The sequence below is a fragment of the Lethenteron reissneri genome, chromosome 41, assembly GCF_015708825.2.
Source record: "Lethenteron reissneri isolate LAM-NWPU_2019-01 chromosome 41, ASM1570882v1, whole genome shotgun sequence".
NCBI classification, from domain to species: domain Eukaryota; kingdom Metazoa; phylum Chordata; class Hyperoartia; order Petromyzontiformes; family Petromyzontidae; genus Lethenteron; species Lethenteron reissneri.
Window position 1 is genome coordinate 7821555 of NC_083819.1, and position 16170 is coordinate 7837724.

At 49.3% G+C, this 16170-nt stretch overlaps 1 protein-coding gene across 1 annotated transcript in view; it reads right to left on the bottom strand.

Moving 5' to 3' along the window:
• LOC133352575 (neuronal PAS domain-containing protein 3-like) overlaps positions 1-16170 on the bottom strand; it is a 95082-nt gene that overhangs the window by 36904 nt on the left and 42008 nt on the right. The window contains exon 2 of the mRNA XM_061568305.1: positions 1454-1698. Within this exon, the coding sequence (XP_061424289.1) occupies positions 1454-1698 (245 nt within the window). The remainder of the gene's footprint in view (positions 1-1453; positions 1699-16170) is intronic.

Consider the following 16170-nt stretch of genomic DNA (forward strand, 5'->3'; position numbering starts at 1 on the left):
TTCCTCCACACCAGCTGAGCAGGTGGCACAGCAGTCTCGTTGCAAAACTTTGCACGCAGAGATAGTCGAGGAGGAGCAGGACTTAGACCGAGGCAAGTGCAAGCAGCTTGCTCAGGTGCAGTGCATTAGGGAGATGGATTTGTCTCCCGTTCGGTTTCGTCTGTGCAAGCTATAATGGTTTGGTTGTGATGCGATATAAGAGAAATTATTAATATACAGTCAAGAAGTGAATATAACTTTAACCACGGTGACCCACGGGGGCATGGAGCCAGATTCCCACTGTGAAAAACATGCATTTCAGCCTCATTTCTAATAGCAATGCTACTTTATTTTTATAGCAGTTGTACCCAAAAAGAGTGCCAAAGATCTGCGAAGTGGCATATACGTGGGATAAGCATCTCATTTCCATGTACAGAGAATTCAGGACACATTCCCCGAACAGTACAAACCCAACCGTGAACAGTGGCACCTTTGGTTACATATTCACTGCTGAACGAAGGCCTTCCCACACCGTGTCAGTTATTGGGGATGTTTGACCATATTTGACCATGCTGGTCAGTGTGGATTTGCCACTTAAGTTAGCCATGGCCAGGAATCGAATTAAAGTCACCGGGTTCATAACACCACTGCTGTACCTGTCTCAAATGATCTCCGTGAATTGGGTTGACCTCGGAGGGACCCTGGACTGGTTCAGATATCACTTGCGACCAAAGTTAGTCATGAGCAGGAATAAAACTCAGGTCACCGGGTGCATATGGCAGTGTGCAAACCACCGTGCCCTCCCACCCCCCAACTAAACGATAAACTGCATTCAGGATATTCACACACATGCGCATAGTGGACCAGAGCAGCAACATCATTATATTGCCTGGCTCTTAAATGAATAGGTTTATTGATCTACTGGCTGAGTGGCGGAAGGGTGCATTTGAATGACCACATATAAGCCGGTGCAGTGGTTCGCGTGCTGTGCTATGAACCTGGTGGAGTGGCGATGCAGTCATTCGCGTGCTGTGCTTTGAACCCAGTGACCCGACTTTAATTCCCGGCCTTGGCTAACATGAGTAGTGAGTGATATCTGAACCGGCCCTGCCTCCTTCCCTTTCTGTAACCCGCACTGAGCAGTGTGGTGAATTATGGTCAAACAACCCCCATGTCTGATACGTCATGGGGGAGGCCTTCATCCAGCTGTGGATTAAGAAAGCGCTGTAAATTATTACGATTGAAGCTGATGGCCAAGAAGGAGCGACGTAGTGGCGGTCAAAGGATGAAGAAGATTACGTCTGCCAAAAAATAAGACGGGAGCGATGAAATCAATCTGTGAGCCGGTGTTAGGTGGATTGCCACGTCGCAAGAACGTGAAAAATGGCCACGGCATGTGGAGGGCTTCAGCAGCGTTATTGATCGCGGCCGATCATGACGACGACGACGACGATGCCGGCGCGCGCACCCTCACCTTTAGCGGTGGTGCCGGGGTGTGAGCACTCGCGGCTCGGCTCCCAGGGGGGGTCCCCGTGCGCCGCGAAGTCGCGCATGCGGAGGTGGCTGATGGTGAGGCGCACGAGCGACGCTTTGTCCAGCTGGCCCGTGATGGCGCCCGGGAGCGGCAGCATCTTCCCCAGCTCGTAGAACTCCAGATTCTCCTTGCCGCGGCGCGAGCGAGCCGCATCGCGAGACTTCTCCTTGCGCAGCGCCTGCAGCCTGGCCCCGCACATCGAGGGCTCCAGTTCAACTCCACTCTCCGCAGCGGTGCAGGAGCACGCCGCTGGGGTACCGGCAAAAACCCGCCCGGGGCCTTATTCAGGGTTCAAGCTGCGGCCTGACTCATGGGTAGAATAAAAAAAAAAAGTATTTTAGTTGGGTAATCCTTTGAGATGGAACATCTCATTTGCATGACCGTCAAGGGTAGCCTGGAAACTGGCTTTCCACCTTGGTGGATAAAATCCCCAAAAGGGTAGAAGAAAATGGCAGAAATGTTGGTCAATTTTTGCAACCAATTTTTTATAGTACCAAAATTGGCCTTTTATTTCTAAGCATATAAAATCGTGCAGATATTGCGGCAATATCCCAGAAAGTCTGTAGATCTCCTCGTGGAAAAGAGGGTGAGCTGGCAAACCAGGACATTAAGGGAGACTCCATTTATAAGGGGATTTGACTATGCAAGATATGTATTGCACGGATTCAAGCAAACACATAAGTGGATGGACGGGTTTGTGTCCTTACACCTATGCACCCTTACAATTAAAAAAAGTGTTAATCACAATATGCAGAGTAACAGCTTTTTTGTTGTTAATTCGTAAACCTTTATAAAAAGCATTTCATTGCGAATTTTGCTCAAGTACAGACCTGATCTACTGCGTGAAGAATGTGTTTGGCATGTGAAGTAGGGATTTTGTAGTTTTTGTTAGAACGTTTCGATTTAAAGCTTTCGTGACTGCAGGGATTCATCTTCTTGGTTCTTTCGGTAAAGTCACGTAGAAGGGAAGTAATAAAATAATAAAAATAAAACATAAAATAATTCTCACGACGTTTCGGCCACAACGCAAGCAGCCGTCCTCAGGTGAAAACCAGGTCCGTCGAGGCGACAGAGTCTGAATGAAACAGCACACGGGCTTAGAGCATATATATAAGCTGGGCGCATTGACAAAGGAATTTGCATATCAACAGGAATTTAGCATATGCAGTACTAATTACATTCCTGCATTTCCCATAAATATGCTAAATTCCTGTTGATATGCAAATTCCTTTGTCAATGCGCCCAGCTTATATATATGCTCTAAGCCCGTGTGCTGTTTCATTCAGACTCTGTCGCCTCGACGGACCTGGTTTTCACCTGAGGACGGCTGCTTGCGTTGTGGCCGAAACGTCGTGAGAATTGTTTTATTATGTTTTATTTTTATTATTTTATTACTTCCCTTCTACGTGACTTTACCGAAAGAACCAAGAAGATTTGTTAGAACGTGTCAGGTATCCTTGGATGGACAGGCGGATACGTGGAGAGACACAACATTTCCTGGCCAAAGCAAATAGGCAGGGAATCAGGTGCCATGCAAAACTTAACATGTCGTCAGTACAGCATTGGAATGGATTTAGTTATTTCAATTCCTTATTGTCTTATGCCATCATTAAACCGTAAAAAATATATCTGTACACCTAAAACCTGTTCATAAAAAAATAACCTGCTCACTAATGTTACATTCTAAGCCTTACTCTCGTCTGTTTGAGCAGAGAATAACAAGACTTTAATATCGCAGCCACGGTGTAAGGCATTGTAAAGATACGGACGGACATTGCAAACGCGCGTGCGGAATTGGCATTTATAAATAAACATAACAACTACGCTTGGACTGGCATCCATCCATCTCGTCGCACGAGGCAGCCTCCGCGTGCGTGCGCATACAGTAAATATCTATACAATTTACCTAGCACGGAAGCAAAACTACAGCGATGTGTGTGGAGGGCTCAGTGTTTTGCTTGTGCTTAACAGAATAGAACAAATAAAAATGGAAAAGACTTGTGATTCGTAACACACCATTAAGCCTTCCAACACAGAGGCATAATCTTCTCTCCCCAGCAAAAAAAAAACCCCACCACTATCCAAGGCATTGCATCCGCATCTCCTCCTCTGCCTTTTATAAACCGCATTAATGTTTGCAATACATGCATAAAAATGCCGTGCTGCCAATGAGGGGCACCACATATTAATGGCGTGTTAAAAATTTCTCATTATTTTGTAGTTAGGGTTTTCATTTACTCGTGATAACGGTTTTTCTAAAAGCAGCTATGCCTCAGTGAATGCTTGCAAGTTTTCCCCCCAATAAGTTTGCATTTAAATTGAGGCTTAAATGTCATCATATTAATATATTTTTTAGTAAGGAATGGGCTTTTATTTATTTATAATACAGTAGTGTATGTATTTTTTTAGACCGTTTTCAATCGCATATTCAAATATCTCATGGCAACGGAAAATGTTCTCCGATGCGAATGCCACGCCTTTGTTCAATCAACTGAATCAAAATAAATATTTCTCGAGAGCATCAAAGTCATATTTTTTTTGGTTACACCAGATATATTTTTCTTGATGTATTGTCATAATAATGTCTGTAGGTCAAAATAAAATTAATCGCTGGTGTCGGGCAAAATAATTTTTTTTTGTTAAAGATTATGAAATTTCGCACATTTTTCTTTGTAGCCATAAACGAGAAAAGGGCATGACATTTTAAGCTCTGATTGGCCCGGGGCTGGTGACTAGGCAATGGATTCAAAGTCTCTGTAAGGTGAATGTGAATTCCCAGCCGTAAGCAAGAAGGCCAAGCTCTTGACCTGTAATTGCTTTGCACCTTCATTCAACTTGGTTTATAGTGGTAATTGTGCCTCTCATTTATCATGTGCGGCCTGAACCTCCATGATACGACTGTCACAGCCTTAACCCCTTTCGCCGAGGACGGACCATTTGCGCGACGCAGCATTTCAAAGTTGCATGTCGGCATTGATTTACTGGCAGCCGCGCGCTCATTTAGGAATACTGGGGCACACCCTCCGGCGGAGATAGGGCACCGTAGGCTGCTGCCCCACGATGGCAACCTGCCGGTTATGTTGATAAAGCCGAGCATTAATTAAAACACTTGCGAAGGCGCGGGCACACCACACGCCCCCACACGCGCAACACCCACACACACGTGAGCATGCACACACCCTAAATGTCACCCGTTGGGGCTTTTGTTTTTTCCTCCCTATAATAATATCACGCGCCAGGCTTCTCTGGAAAAGCTCGCTGCACAATGGGCTAATGCAAAACGCGACACGTCCGGCATTTTTCGCGAAGGTTCCTTTGTTGGTCTGTTCGCACACGAAGCAAGACGCACACTGGCCATGCCTCGAGTGAATATGTGACACGTTGGGAATTTTCCCCGAGACGTGTGTCACACGTCAATACTTTCCCTCTTCACGTGCAATGTCAGACGCCACCATACCCACGTGCCACATGAATCGCCATGTGCAGTTAACTCTCAGCGGCCGGCGCATGAGAGAGCGGGTCCTGCTTCCTGGTAAAGGTGCGACATTGGACCAACGTTGGCATTTGTTTGGAACCATTGGACAAACGTTCGACAAACATTGGGCCTTAACGTAGATAAGCAAGTAATGATCAATGTTATATTATGAATATTAACATTTGCGTTATGTCTTGCTTGTCCTGTTTATGAAGCTTCGCTCACTCCATCAACCTAAATGGCATACAATTTGCATTAACTGTAAAGGAAATGTAATTCTCACATGCGCAATGCGATGCCTGCATCGTGATTGCAAAAACACATTCAAACGGTTTACTCCATGCATCGTCACTTGCCTAGCCAATGGGATTCCATGTGGAACCCGCCTGGAAATAACGGGCAGGGATGGCTGGTATGGTGGTGCTTCAAACAGCCACAGCGCACGCAGGACACTGGCAGGCAGTGAGACCAGGGATGTCAGCTGGACACTGGCTGGAGGTGACCAGGGAAGTCAGCTGGACACTGGCTGGAGGTGACCAGGGAAGTCAGCTGGACACTGACTGGAGGTGACCAAGGACGTCAGCTGGACACTGGCTGAGGGTGACTAGGGAAGTCAGCTGGACACTGGCTGGAGGTGACCAGGGAAGTCAGCTGGACACTGACTGAGGGTGACCAGGGACGTCAGCTGGACACTGGCTGAGGGTGACCAGGGAAGTCAGCTGGACACTGGCTGGAGGTGACCAGGGAAGTCAGCTGGACACTGACTGAGGGTGACCAGGGACGTCAGCTGGACACTGGCTGAGGGTGACCAGGGAAGTCAGCTGGACACTGGCTGGAGGTGACCAGGGATGTCAGCTGGACACTGACTGAGGGTGACCAGGGACGTCAGCTGGACACTGACTGAGGGTGACCAGGGACGTCAGCTGGACACTGACTGAGGGTGACCAGGGAAGTCAGCTGGACACTGGCTGGAGGTGACCAGGGAAGTCAGCTGGACACTGACTGGAGGTGACCAAGGACGTCAGCTGGACACTGGCTGAGGGTGACTAGGGAAGTCAGCTGGACACTGGCTGGAGGTGACCAGGGAAGTCAGCTGGACACTGACTGAGGGTGACCAGGGACGTCAGCTGGACACTGGCTGAGGGTGACCAGGGAAGTCAGCTGGACACTGGCTGGAGGTGACCAGGGAAGTCAGCTGGACACTGACTGAGGGTGACCAGGGACGTCAGCTGGACACTGGCTGAGGGTGACCAGGGAAGTCAGCTGGACACTGGCTGGAGGTGACCAGGGATGTCAGCTGGACACTGACTGAGGGTGACCAGGGACGTCAGCTGGACACTGACTGAGGGTGACCAGGGACGTCAGCTGGACACTGACTGAGGGTGACCAGGGATGTCAGCTGGACACTGGCTGAGGGTGACCAGGGAAGTCAGCTGGACACTGGCTGGAGGTGACCAGGGATGTCAGCTGGACACTGACTGAGGGTGACCAGGGATGTCAGCTGGACACTGGCTGAGGGTGACCAGGGAAGTCAGCTTGACACTAGCTGGAGGTGACCAGAGAAGTCAGCTGGACACTGGCTGGAGGTGACCAGAGAAGTCAGCTTGACACTAGCTGGAGGTGACCAGGGAAGTCAGCTGGACACTGGCTGGAGGTGACCAGGGATGTCAGCTGGACACTGACTGAGGGTGACCAGGGACGTCAGCTGGACACTGACTGAGGGTGACCAGGGACGTCAGCTGGACACTGACTGAGGGTGACCAGGGATGTCAGCTGGACACTGGCTGAGGGTGACCAGGGAAGTCAGCTTGACACTAGCTGGAGGTGACCAGAGAAGTCAGCTGGACACTGGCTGGAGGTGACCAGAGAAGTCAGCTTGACACTAGCTGGAGGTGACCAGGGAAGTCAGCTGGACACAAGCTGGGGGTGACCAGGGACGTCAGCTTGACACTGGCTGAGGGTGACCAGGGACATCAGCTGGACACTGACTGAGGGTGACCAGGGAAGTCAGCTGCATACTGGCTGAGGGTGACCAGGGAAGTCAGTTGGATACTGGCTGAGGGTGACCAGGGATGTCAGCTGGATACTGGCTGATGGTGACCAGGGACGTCAGCTGGACACTGACTGAGGGTGACCAGGGACGTCAGCTGGACACAAGCTGGGGGTGACCAGGGAAGTCAGCTGGACACTGACTGAGGGTGACCAGGGTACCGTCAGAAGCAAGAGGTGCCCCACACCCAAGCCTCCATCAGGGTGGGATCCCTCAAACTGACGCGACGTTTTTCATGACCGATGGGATGTAGCCGCCAATTGGGCCTGGATTTTCACGGGATAGCCTTATTTTGCCAAGCCGGCAGCAACCGGGCCGCTTGGCTCACTTTAACCGTGTCGTGGTGGCTACGAGCGGCATATCTCACGTCGGGTCAACTTTAGGTCTGTGTTCTTGTAAAGATGTTGATAAAAATACACAAAATACTAGATTTTAAGTTAGGAAAGTTAAACCCTGTGATAATAGGGTTTTCCCCTTTTTTCTGGCAACAAAACAGGTGTTAAGATGTTGAAACACCAAACTGAATCCTTTTACAAGGAATCATGTCTGTAATAATCACCACAATACTTGTGGTAAGAATGCAAACAAAAAACATAGTTTGATAATATATGCATTGTCCTCGAAACTGATTGGTCCACACTAGAGACAGCTTTCTTTTGAGACTCGTCTCAAACGGTGTTAGACCAGAGGACGCCAAAAGGTGTTAAACCCTGTTAAAAACCTTGATTTGAAGCTTTTGTGACTGCAGGAATCCATACTCTTTGGTTCTGTCGCTAAAGTCACGTAAGTAGAAAAATAATAGATCACGACGTTTCGATCGCCACACAAGCAATCGTCCCACCTGATGACGATTGCTTGTGTTGCGATCGAAACGTCGTGATCTATTATTTTTCTAGCTACGTGACTTTTTCCGAAAGAACCAAAGAGTACATGTTAAAAAAACGTTAAACCTTGTTAAAAACAGATAATCCCTGATCCTCTGTCTGCGGAGGAGCGAAGGGAGTGCAGGCAGGGTGGACCGAGTGTGACGGGCTGTGTGGCTCTTTAAGCGTGACAAACCGAGATAGGAGCCGTGCCTGGCTGGGTCCACGGACCGGCCCACGTAGGCCCAGCAGCCAGTGGCATTAAACTACTTAAGCGCAAACTCCATTAGCCCACGTTCAAATCTGTGGCAATTAAGGGAGATTTTCGCTTCAGGGGTTTTATGCGACTGATCCCCAGTCGGCGAACCTTCCCATGCCCCCGGCGTGGCCCACCGGTGCCCGCAGGCCTCCCAATGGCCCCCGGCGTGGCCCACCGGTGCCCGCAGGCCTTCCAATGGCCCCCGGGCATGGCCCACCGGTGGGACCGGTGCCCGCAGACCTCCGGCGGCCCCTAACTCGGCACCTCGATAGGCGACTGCTCAGAGGAGGCATCTCAAACCGACATCGTCGCCGCTTAATAATTATTTGTAGGCTTAACCCCATGCCGGGCACACGGCGAGCGCTCAGCTCCAGTATTGTAGTAAAAGTCTCGGCGATGTGATTTATCGTATTATGTCTACACGCCCCGCCAGCACGCTCTGCCGGAGCAGCGCTTATTTTTAGACGGGGAGCGCAAAAAAAAAAACCCACCTTTCCTTTGTCGCATCTCGCGTGAGTCATCGATTCTCGTTAAAGCTTCATCTATCCCACCTTCCATTATAATTAGCATTTAATGAGATGATAATAATAAGCGTTATTGTTGTTTCGTAGAGAATCGGCCTAATAATGAGCAGGAGAGCTGACGGTTTCACAGGACCGCTCAGTGGACGTGAGAATTGCGGAGCGGAGTGATGTGACCTGACAGCAAAGTGCAGCCTCATCGCACCCCCGATATCATCTAAATGTGTTACCACAGCAATTTAACCCGGTGGCCGGAGCGACGCTGTAACTCCGCAAATTATCTTAAACCTATAAGCACAGATACGGTGGTGCTATATATGAGGGAAAACCTATAAGCACGTATATGATGGTGCTATGAGGGAAAACCGAAAGCATGTATTAGATGGTACTATATATGAGGAAAAACCTATAAGCACTATATGATGGTGCTGTGTGAGAGGCAAAACCTATAACCACGGATACAGTGGTACTATACACGAGGGAAAACCTATGAGCACATATATTATTCTGCTATGTATGTGAGGGAAAACCTATAAGCACGTATACAGTGGTACTATGAGGGAAAGCCGAAAGCATGTATTAGATGGTGCTATGTATGAGGGGAAATCTATACGCACATATACAGTGGTGTCATATGAGGGAAAACCTATAAGCACGTATATGATGGTGCTATGTTTGAGGAAAAACCTATAACCACAGATACGGTGGTACTATATATGAGGAGAAACCTATAAGCACGTATATGATGGTACTATGAGGGAAAACATATGAGCACGTATATGATGCTGCTATATACGAGGGAAAACCTATAAGCACGTATACGGTGGTACTATGAGGGAAAACCGAAAGCATGTATTAGATGGTGCTATATACGAGGGAAAACCTATAAGCACGTATACGGTGGTACTATGAGGGAAACCCGAAAGCATGTATTAGATGGTGCTATATACGAGGGCAAACCTATAAGTACGTATACAGTGGTACTATATATGAGGGAAAACCTATAACCACGGATACGGTGGTACTATATATGAGGGAAAACCTATAAGCACATATATGATGCTGCTATATACGAGGGAAAACCTATAAGCACGTATACGATGATGCTATGAGGGAAAACCGAAAGCATGTATTAGACGGTGCTATCTATGAGGGGAAACCTATACGCACACATACAGTGGTGCTATATACGAGGGAAAACCTATAAGCATGTATATGATGGTGCTATGTTTGAGGCAAAACCTATAACCACAGATACGGTAGTGCTATATATGAAGGGTGGTAAGAAATGCTCGCAGAATGACGTATTTGGCAAAAAAACCAAGATCCGCACCAAGATGATGCCAAGTTTATTCTGCAGCTCATTCCCAACGCACGCCACTTTACGGAACACTCAAGAGTATCCGCGATAATTGGTAAAGTCACAGAGGGCATCATAGATTTCCTCATCACACTATTTTACTCTTTCTCTTATACGCATGCATTTTGTGAATATGACGTAGCCTGGTGAAGTGAATGGTGGTTTAACAGTCACACAGAATAAACAACAGACGGCTCTTTGGTGTGGATTCATGCAGTGGGAGAGACTCGTATGTACAAACGACAAGGAGGGAGATTATGAACGACAGAGGATGTGTGGCGTTCGTTGGTGTTGGTGGTGGTGGTATTGCTGCTCTTCGTGGTGGTGATGTTAATGGTGGTGGTAATGATCGTGTTGGTATTGACGGTGGTGATGTTGGTGGGATTGATCTTGGTGTTGATGGTGATGGTATTGATGATGATGGTGGTGGTGGCAGTGGTGATGATGATTGATATTTATGGTGGTGATCGTACATTGAATGTACCCACACACCTTTGCCATCCCATGGCACCAAAAAAGCATCTTTCCCACAAAAAATATAATTTTTGCATCGGAAATGGAGCTTCTCTTTAGTAGACACTGGGGAGTCTCTGGTCACGCATATTGTGGGGGGGGAAGGGGGAGTGTCACAGAGCGTAGTCACAGTTGCACTTTAACAAGCTGCCCACAAATTCGCGACGGCACCGATGAGTGGGTGGCGCACCTCCCACAGTCTTCTGCTACCACGGCAGCAGCAGCAGCAGCATCGGCCAATTATTCACAACCGCGTACCGTCGAGTCGTACACCGGGCACCTGTTAGCACACTCATCCCTTTTAATGCCGCATTGACTCATCGTCGTCTTCAGATTGGCGACGACGCGGCTCCGCGGGGGGGAGAAAAAAAAAGTTTTCTACCTCAACCCTCCCCTTGCTCTAAACGAGTGATTAAAGAGCGAGCGAGCGGGCGCATTGCGCGAGTTGACGCGACGAGCGGCCATCGTTAGCCGGAGCCGGAGGCCGAATCGGAACTGCGGGGAAAAAGCTACAGAGGCGAAGGCGGGATGGCCCAGGAGTCGCTCGCTCGCTCGGGTGTTTGATGAGCAGATGGCGGCACCTGCGGTGCGATGCGCTACCTAATTACCCTGTCACGTTATGGCAGCTTACACGGGCGACTTGCGCCGGGGGCCGCCAAGCGAGCGCGTGGAGCGCCCGCTAAAACCGCGTGACAAACAGCGTGTTTCGCGTCGTGTAACAGGACGCGTGTTTTGCGTGTCGCGTAACAGTTGCTGGCTGCCTCGTGGTCACCCTCCGGTCGCACGCGTCCACGCACTGCATTCCTCGATGTCGATTAAGAACGGGCACCATCGGCAGACTGATTTATAAAAGAAAAAAAATCATACAAGATCTGATGGCAAACTCTTCAACCTTGGCCGTCTCAGATCCAAAACCAAGGTCCGAAAAGTCCTCATCAGAGAACTCCTATTTGCTGATGATGCCGCGCTGACAGCTCACACAGAACAAGGTCTGCAGACACTCATCGACCACCTTGCCAATGCCTGCAACAACTTTGTCCTGATAATCAGTCTGAAAAAGACCAATGTCATGGGCCAGGATGTCAGCGACACCCCTTCCATAAACATTGGCAGCTACACCCTGGAAGCCGTTCAGGACTTCACCTACTTGGGTTCCACCATCACCTGCAATTTGTCCCTTGTCACAGAGATTGACAAGCACATTGGGAAAGCGTCTACAGCTATGTTCAGGTTGACCAAAAGAGTGTGGGAGAACAAATCTATAACGCTCAACACTAAAGTGCTAGTGTACCAGGCCTGCGTCTTTAGCACCCTCCTCTATGGGTCTGAGTCCTGGACAACATACGCCAATTAAGAACATCGACTAAACACATTCCATCTCCGATGTCTCAGGCGCATCCTCGGTAGCAGATGGCAAGATCGCATTCCCAACACCTCAGTCCTCAACTTGGCCAACATTCCCAGCATGTACTCTCGACTCAGTCATAGGCGCCTGAGATGGCTTGGACACGTGCGCCGCATGCAGGATGGCAGAATACCCAAGGAAGTCTTGTACGGCGAGCTGGCATTAGGCACACGGGTCACTGGTCGCCCGGTCCTGCGCTTCAAAGATGTCTGTAAAGAGCTGCGACATCAACCCAAATGACTGGGAGAAAACTGCCGGCGACCGACTCAGCTGGCAGCAGGCTGTGAAAACAGGCCTCAGGAGAGGCGAGGAGAAAAGACACACTGCGTGGCAGATCAAGAGGGAGCGACGTAAAGAACAAGCAACAAACACCTCTAGAGCTGCCACCGCATTCACTTGCAATTGCTGTGGCAAGGATTGTCACTCAAGGATCGGCCTACTAAGTCATTCTAGGAGCTGAAAAACCTACAGCTGACCTCGTAAGGCACAAAAGAATTGTCTCTCGAGACAAAGGTCTATGACATGGGTCTACCGGTAGTGCATTTGTCACTTGTTACATAGGTTTGCAGTGCATATCCAGCAGGCCATCCTGGGTAATTCTGTGGGCTATTAACCGTAACACATTCACAGTTTCCCTCACAGTGGTCGTTAAACATCCCGTGACATAATTTGAAAATAGTGGGCCAATGTGTGCCAGTGTCACGGTTCAATTTTCCCAATTTTTCGAAAAGATTATATTCAAATGGAATACCACCTAGCAATCAATGTCCCCTACTGGCAAACTATTGCTCACTTGCAGGCCACTGCTTAGTCACCGTCACATGATTGCTATGAGTTTTGATGCAAGGTGCTCCGAGTTACTGAAGCATTAAGCTGCCTCTAAATACAAAGTTAATCGTTGTTAAAGGCAACGATCTGGGCCAGGTTGGCTCAGCAGTCGAGCGAGCGGCTCGCAATAGAAAGGTCGTGAGTTCAACTCCTGGCTGTGGGTTGATTCAGCCCACCAGCGCTGTGCTATTGTCGGGAAGCCAACATTGGTTGTCTTATGGAGAGGCTGACCACCGTCATAGGAATGTAGAATTTCAACCGGTGGCTCAGGGAGCAGGAACGCACTTTGACTTCATCATTATTAAAGTTATAAAGCATACGCACGTGTGCAAGACGGAGAGAAGAGAGCGCTGCGTGCGGAGTTATTTACTATGCACAAAGCCTACTTGCCATTCCGACGGCACCTTCGGTTTAGAACTGCAATGATGTATGTCCAACGGATGCAGGGTGCAATATATGCACGCCACAAAATACTTCTGGCGTTGCATCAGAGTGCGGTTTTAAAAACTCCGACAGTATCGCCGCCATGCAGCGCTCCTGCTATTTATTGTCTGGCCGAACGCCATTGCTCCAGATTTACTCACGGCTATTTGCTTCCTAAACAGAGTTACTCTATCATTGTCCAACGTGGCCATTCTCCGCGCAGCTTCCTTCCTCCAGATCCAGCTCCAGGGCTCGTCCAGCCACACAGTCGATAGCGATGCTGTGCATCATCCAGCCCTCCAGGCATCCTTCCGCACACACTACACAACACCGCACGCACACCGCACACGTGCCCTCTTGCAGAGTTCCTCTCTGCCGCACGGTGCAAATTAGACCCCCGCAGGAGCGCGGCGTCAACGTATTTAAAAAAGGTGGTGGCTGGGGGGTGGTTACGAAAACTCAGAGGGCGCAACGATACAGTCGACGTTCAACTAAAAATGTAAAACGAACGTTGAATGTCGAACGGAATGAGTCACGATACGATCTGCTCAAATTGCCTGTCGTGCATTCTGCCCGAGCTGTCTCCCCCCCCCCCCCCACCGCATCCCCTGGTGCTAGACATTGTACCAACATATTTTTGACTCCACCATGATAATTTTGAAGAAGGGGGTTGAGCCTTGAGCAGTGGGGGACGGGGGGGGAGAAAGGATCCGGCCCCCTTCAGCCGACCACGTGCGAAGGGGCTGCCGCACGGTACACAGAGTGTCTATAACGGGATCGTCGGTAATTAACGACTTGTTAATCGGACATGAGGTGGAGCTGAGTTGGTAAAACCACGAAGACAAACATCCCCCGTATAGCCTTAACGTACTGCTAGGGAGAGCGCTGGTAAGCGAGCACCTATGAGGGACAGCTCGACACACGAGAGGGTGAGGACCAACAACCATGCCGGACCGCCTTTGTCTCCCCAGTGCTAATATTTACACAATGCACCAGGTACTCATTTAAAGCCGAGGCAACCTAGGGGAGGCCAGGACCGGTTACTACATACATACGTCGGCAAAGTTGGCTGTGAGCGGGACTCGAATTCGGATCGCCGGGTTCGTAGCGCAATGCGGCCAACCGCTGCACTACCGCCACGCAAACACACCCGCGGACACGTGAAGACTTTATCGCGTGGGCCTCATCCCTGTAAACATCCACGCGTCTGCCGCGGCAACACAGAGATCATAATGAGATCTGAGAGAGTCCCAGGTGTGCACCAACAGCATCTCAGGTGTCACTGTTTTGCTCGGCGCCATTTTAAATCACTCAAGCGTGTCGGCGTCCTGGCTCGCACTTCGTCAACACTGATGTCTAATTGCGGTTGTTTAATAATAGACGACGCCTTTATGGACACCCGGTATATGGCTCGCAGGGTAAAATGCTGCCAACAATCCCGAGCAATGCGTTTAAAATCCTGGCCTGCGTTGACTCGGCCCATCATCCTTCTAGGGTGGTCTAAAATAGGTACCGCCGAGTGAGTGTGCACCACTCAGTTTGGATGAGGGGCCATAAATGACGTCACGCGATTTTGGATGATTTTTTACCCCCTCCCCTTCGTCACACGGCGTCACAAAAAGTCAGATCCCCCCTCAAATATGACGTCACAAAGCTCTGCCCCCCCCCCCCCCCCAAAAATATATAAAACATGCTTGAAATCGCTTTAAACTATTTTCATTGTAGTGCGTATGTAATAGTAGCGCTGCACTCTGATGTTGTAGGAGAAAACATTTATTAAAAAGTCTATTTAATTAAGTAGAACGTGTTGTCTATATTTATTTAAAGTTGCGCATTTTGATGTGACGTCACATTTCTCAACCCCCCTCCCCTCTTAATTCTAGATTTGAAGTTTTCGTGACTGCAAGGATCCATACTCTGTTTTTTTTCGGTAAAGTCACGTAGGTTAAAAATAAAATACATTGAAATGCGTGCCGTCTTTTATCGACGGCCCTAGAGGCCTACGGTGGCCGTACTAAAGCTGGACTCGGTCCCCTCCATATGAATGTGGAGTTTCCACCTCTGCGTTAAAGGTTTTTTAAAGTGATGATTAAGGCACAGTCCAAGTGTGAGCGTGAGAACACTGTGGCCCTACAGAGAAGGTGATAGAGACCTCGTGAAAACTCCGTTTGGCCCCGTCCCTCGGTCGTTTCCACCTCGGTCATCTCTACCTCATTCACCTCCGCGGCAGATATAGGCTTTGGGGGTTACTGTCGGCACGGATATCTACGTTTCGTATCACAACTCTCCGCTTTGTTTTATTACACAGAGGTAATATGGCTGCTGCTAATGATTATGATGATGAGGAAATATGAGGGGGCGAGAGGGAGACGCGGCAGTGATTTTCATCGCGCGTGTGCCGTCAAACGCGCCAATAAAAAAAACACAGCTTTGAGCGTCCTCTCTCTGTCTCTCTGTGTCTCTGGTCTGCGAGATCGCGGGCATTGTTTTAATAAGTCCCCGAGTCAGACGGTGGCGGCAGCGGCGGCTCATCGTAGCGGCGGGTCGTGACGACTGATGATGCTTGACTCGCGTGCCTTGGCCTCATTACCGGCCGCGATAGTAATCAGAATTACCTGCCAAGGAGGGAACTTCTATTACTGGCACGGAAGATAAAATAAAAAAAATAATAAGGATTTTAATGTTTCCCTCCTCACTTTTGCGGCTACAACTCAACTGGAAGAAACCGGTTTCTTTCAAATGCTCAGCGGAGAGGACAGCAGCTTGTATCGATTGAGCACACAATTTTCATTCCACGTTATCTCCACGGCACAGGGTTCCGTGCGGTGGTGCCGATCGTAAGCTTATCAGTAAGGGCATCCCCTGGGGGTGTCCACAACCTACAGAGAGATCAAGCGAACGCGGACACGGGGAGACAATGCGGACAGCGACGGTAAGCTGCTCGGCCATCGTCATTATCG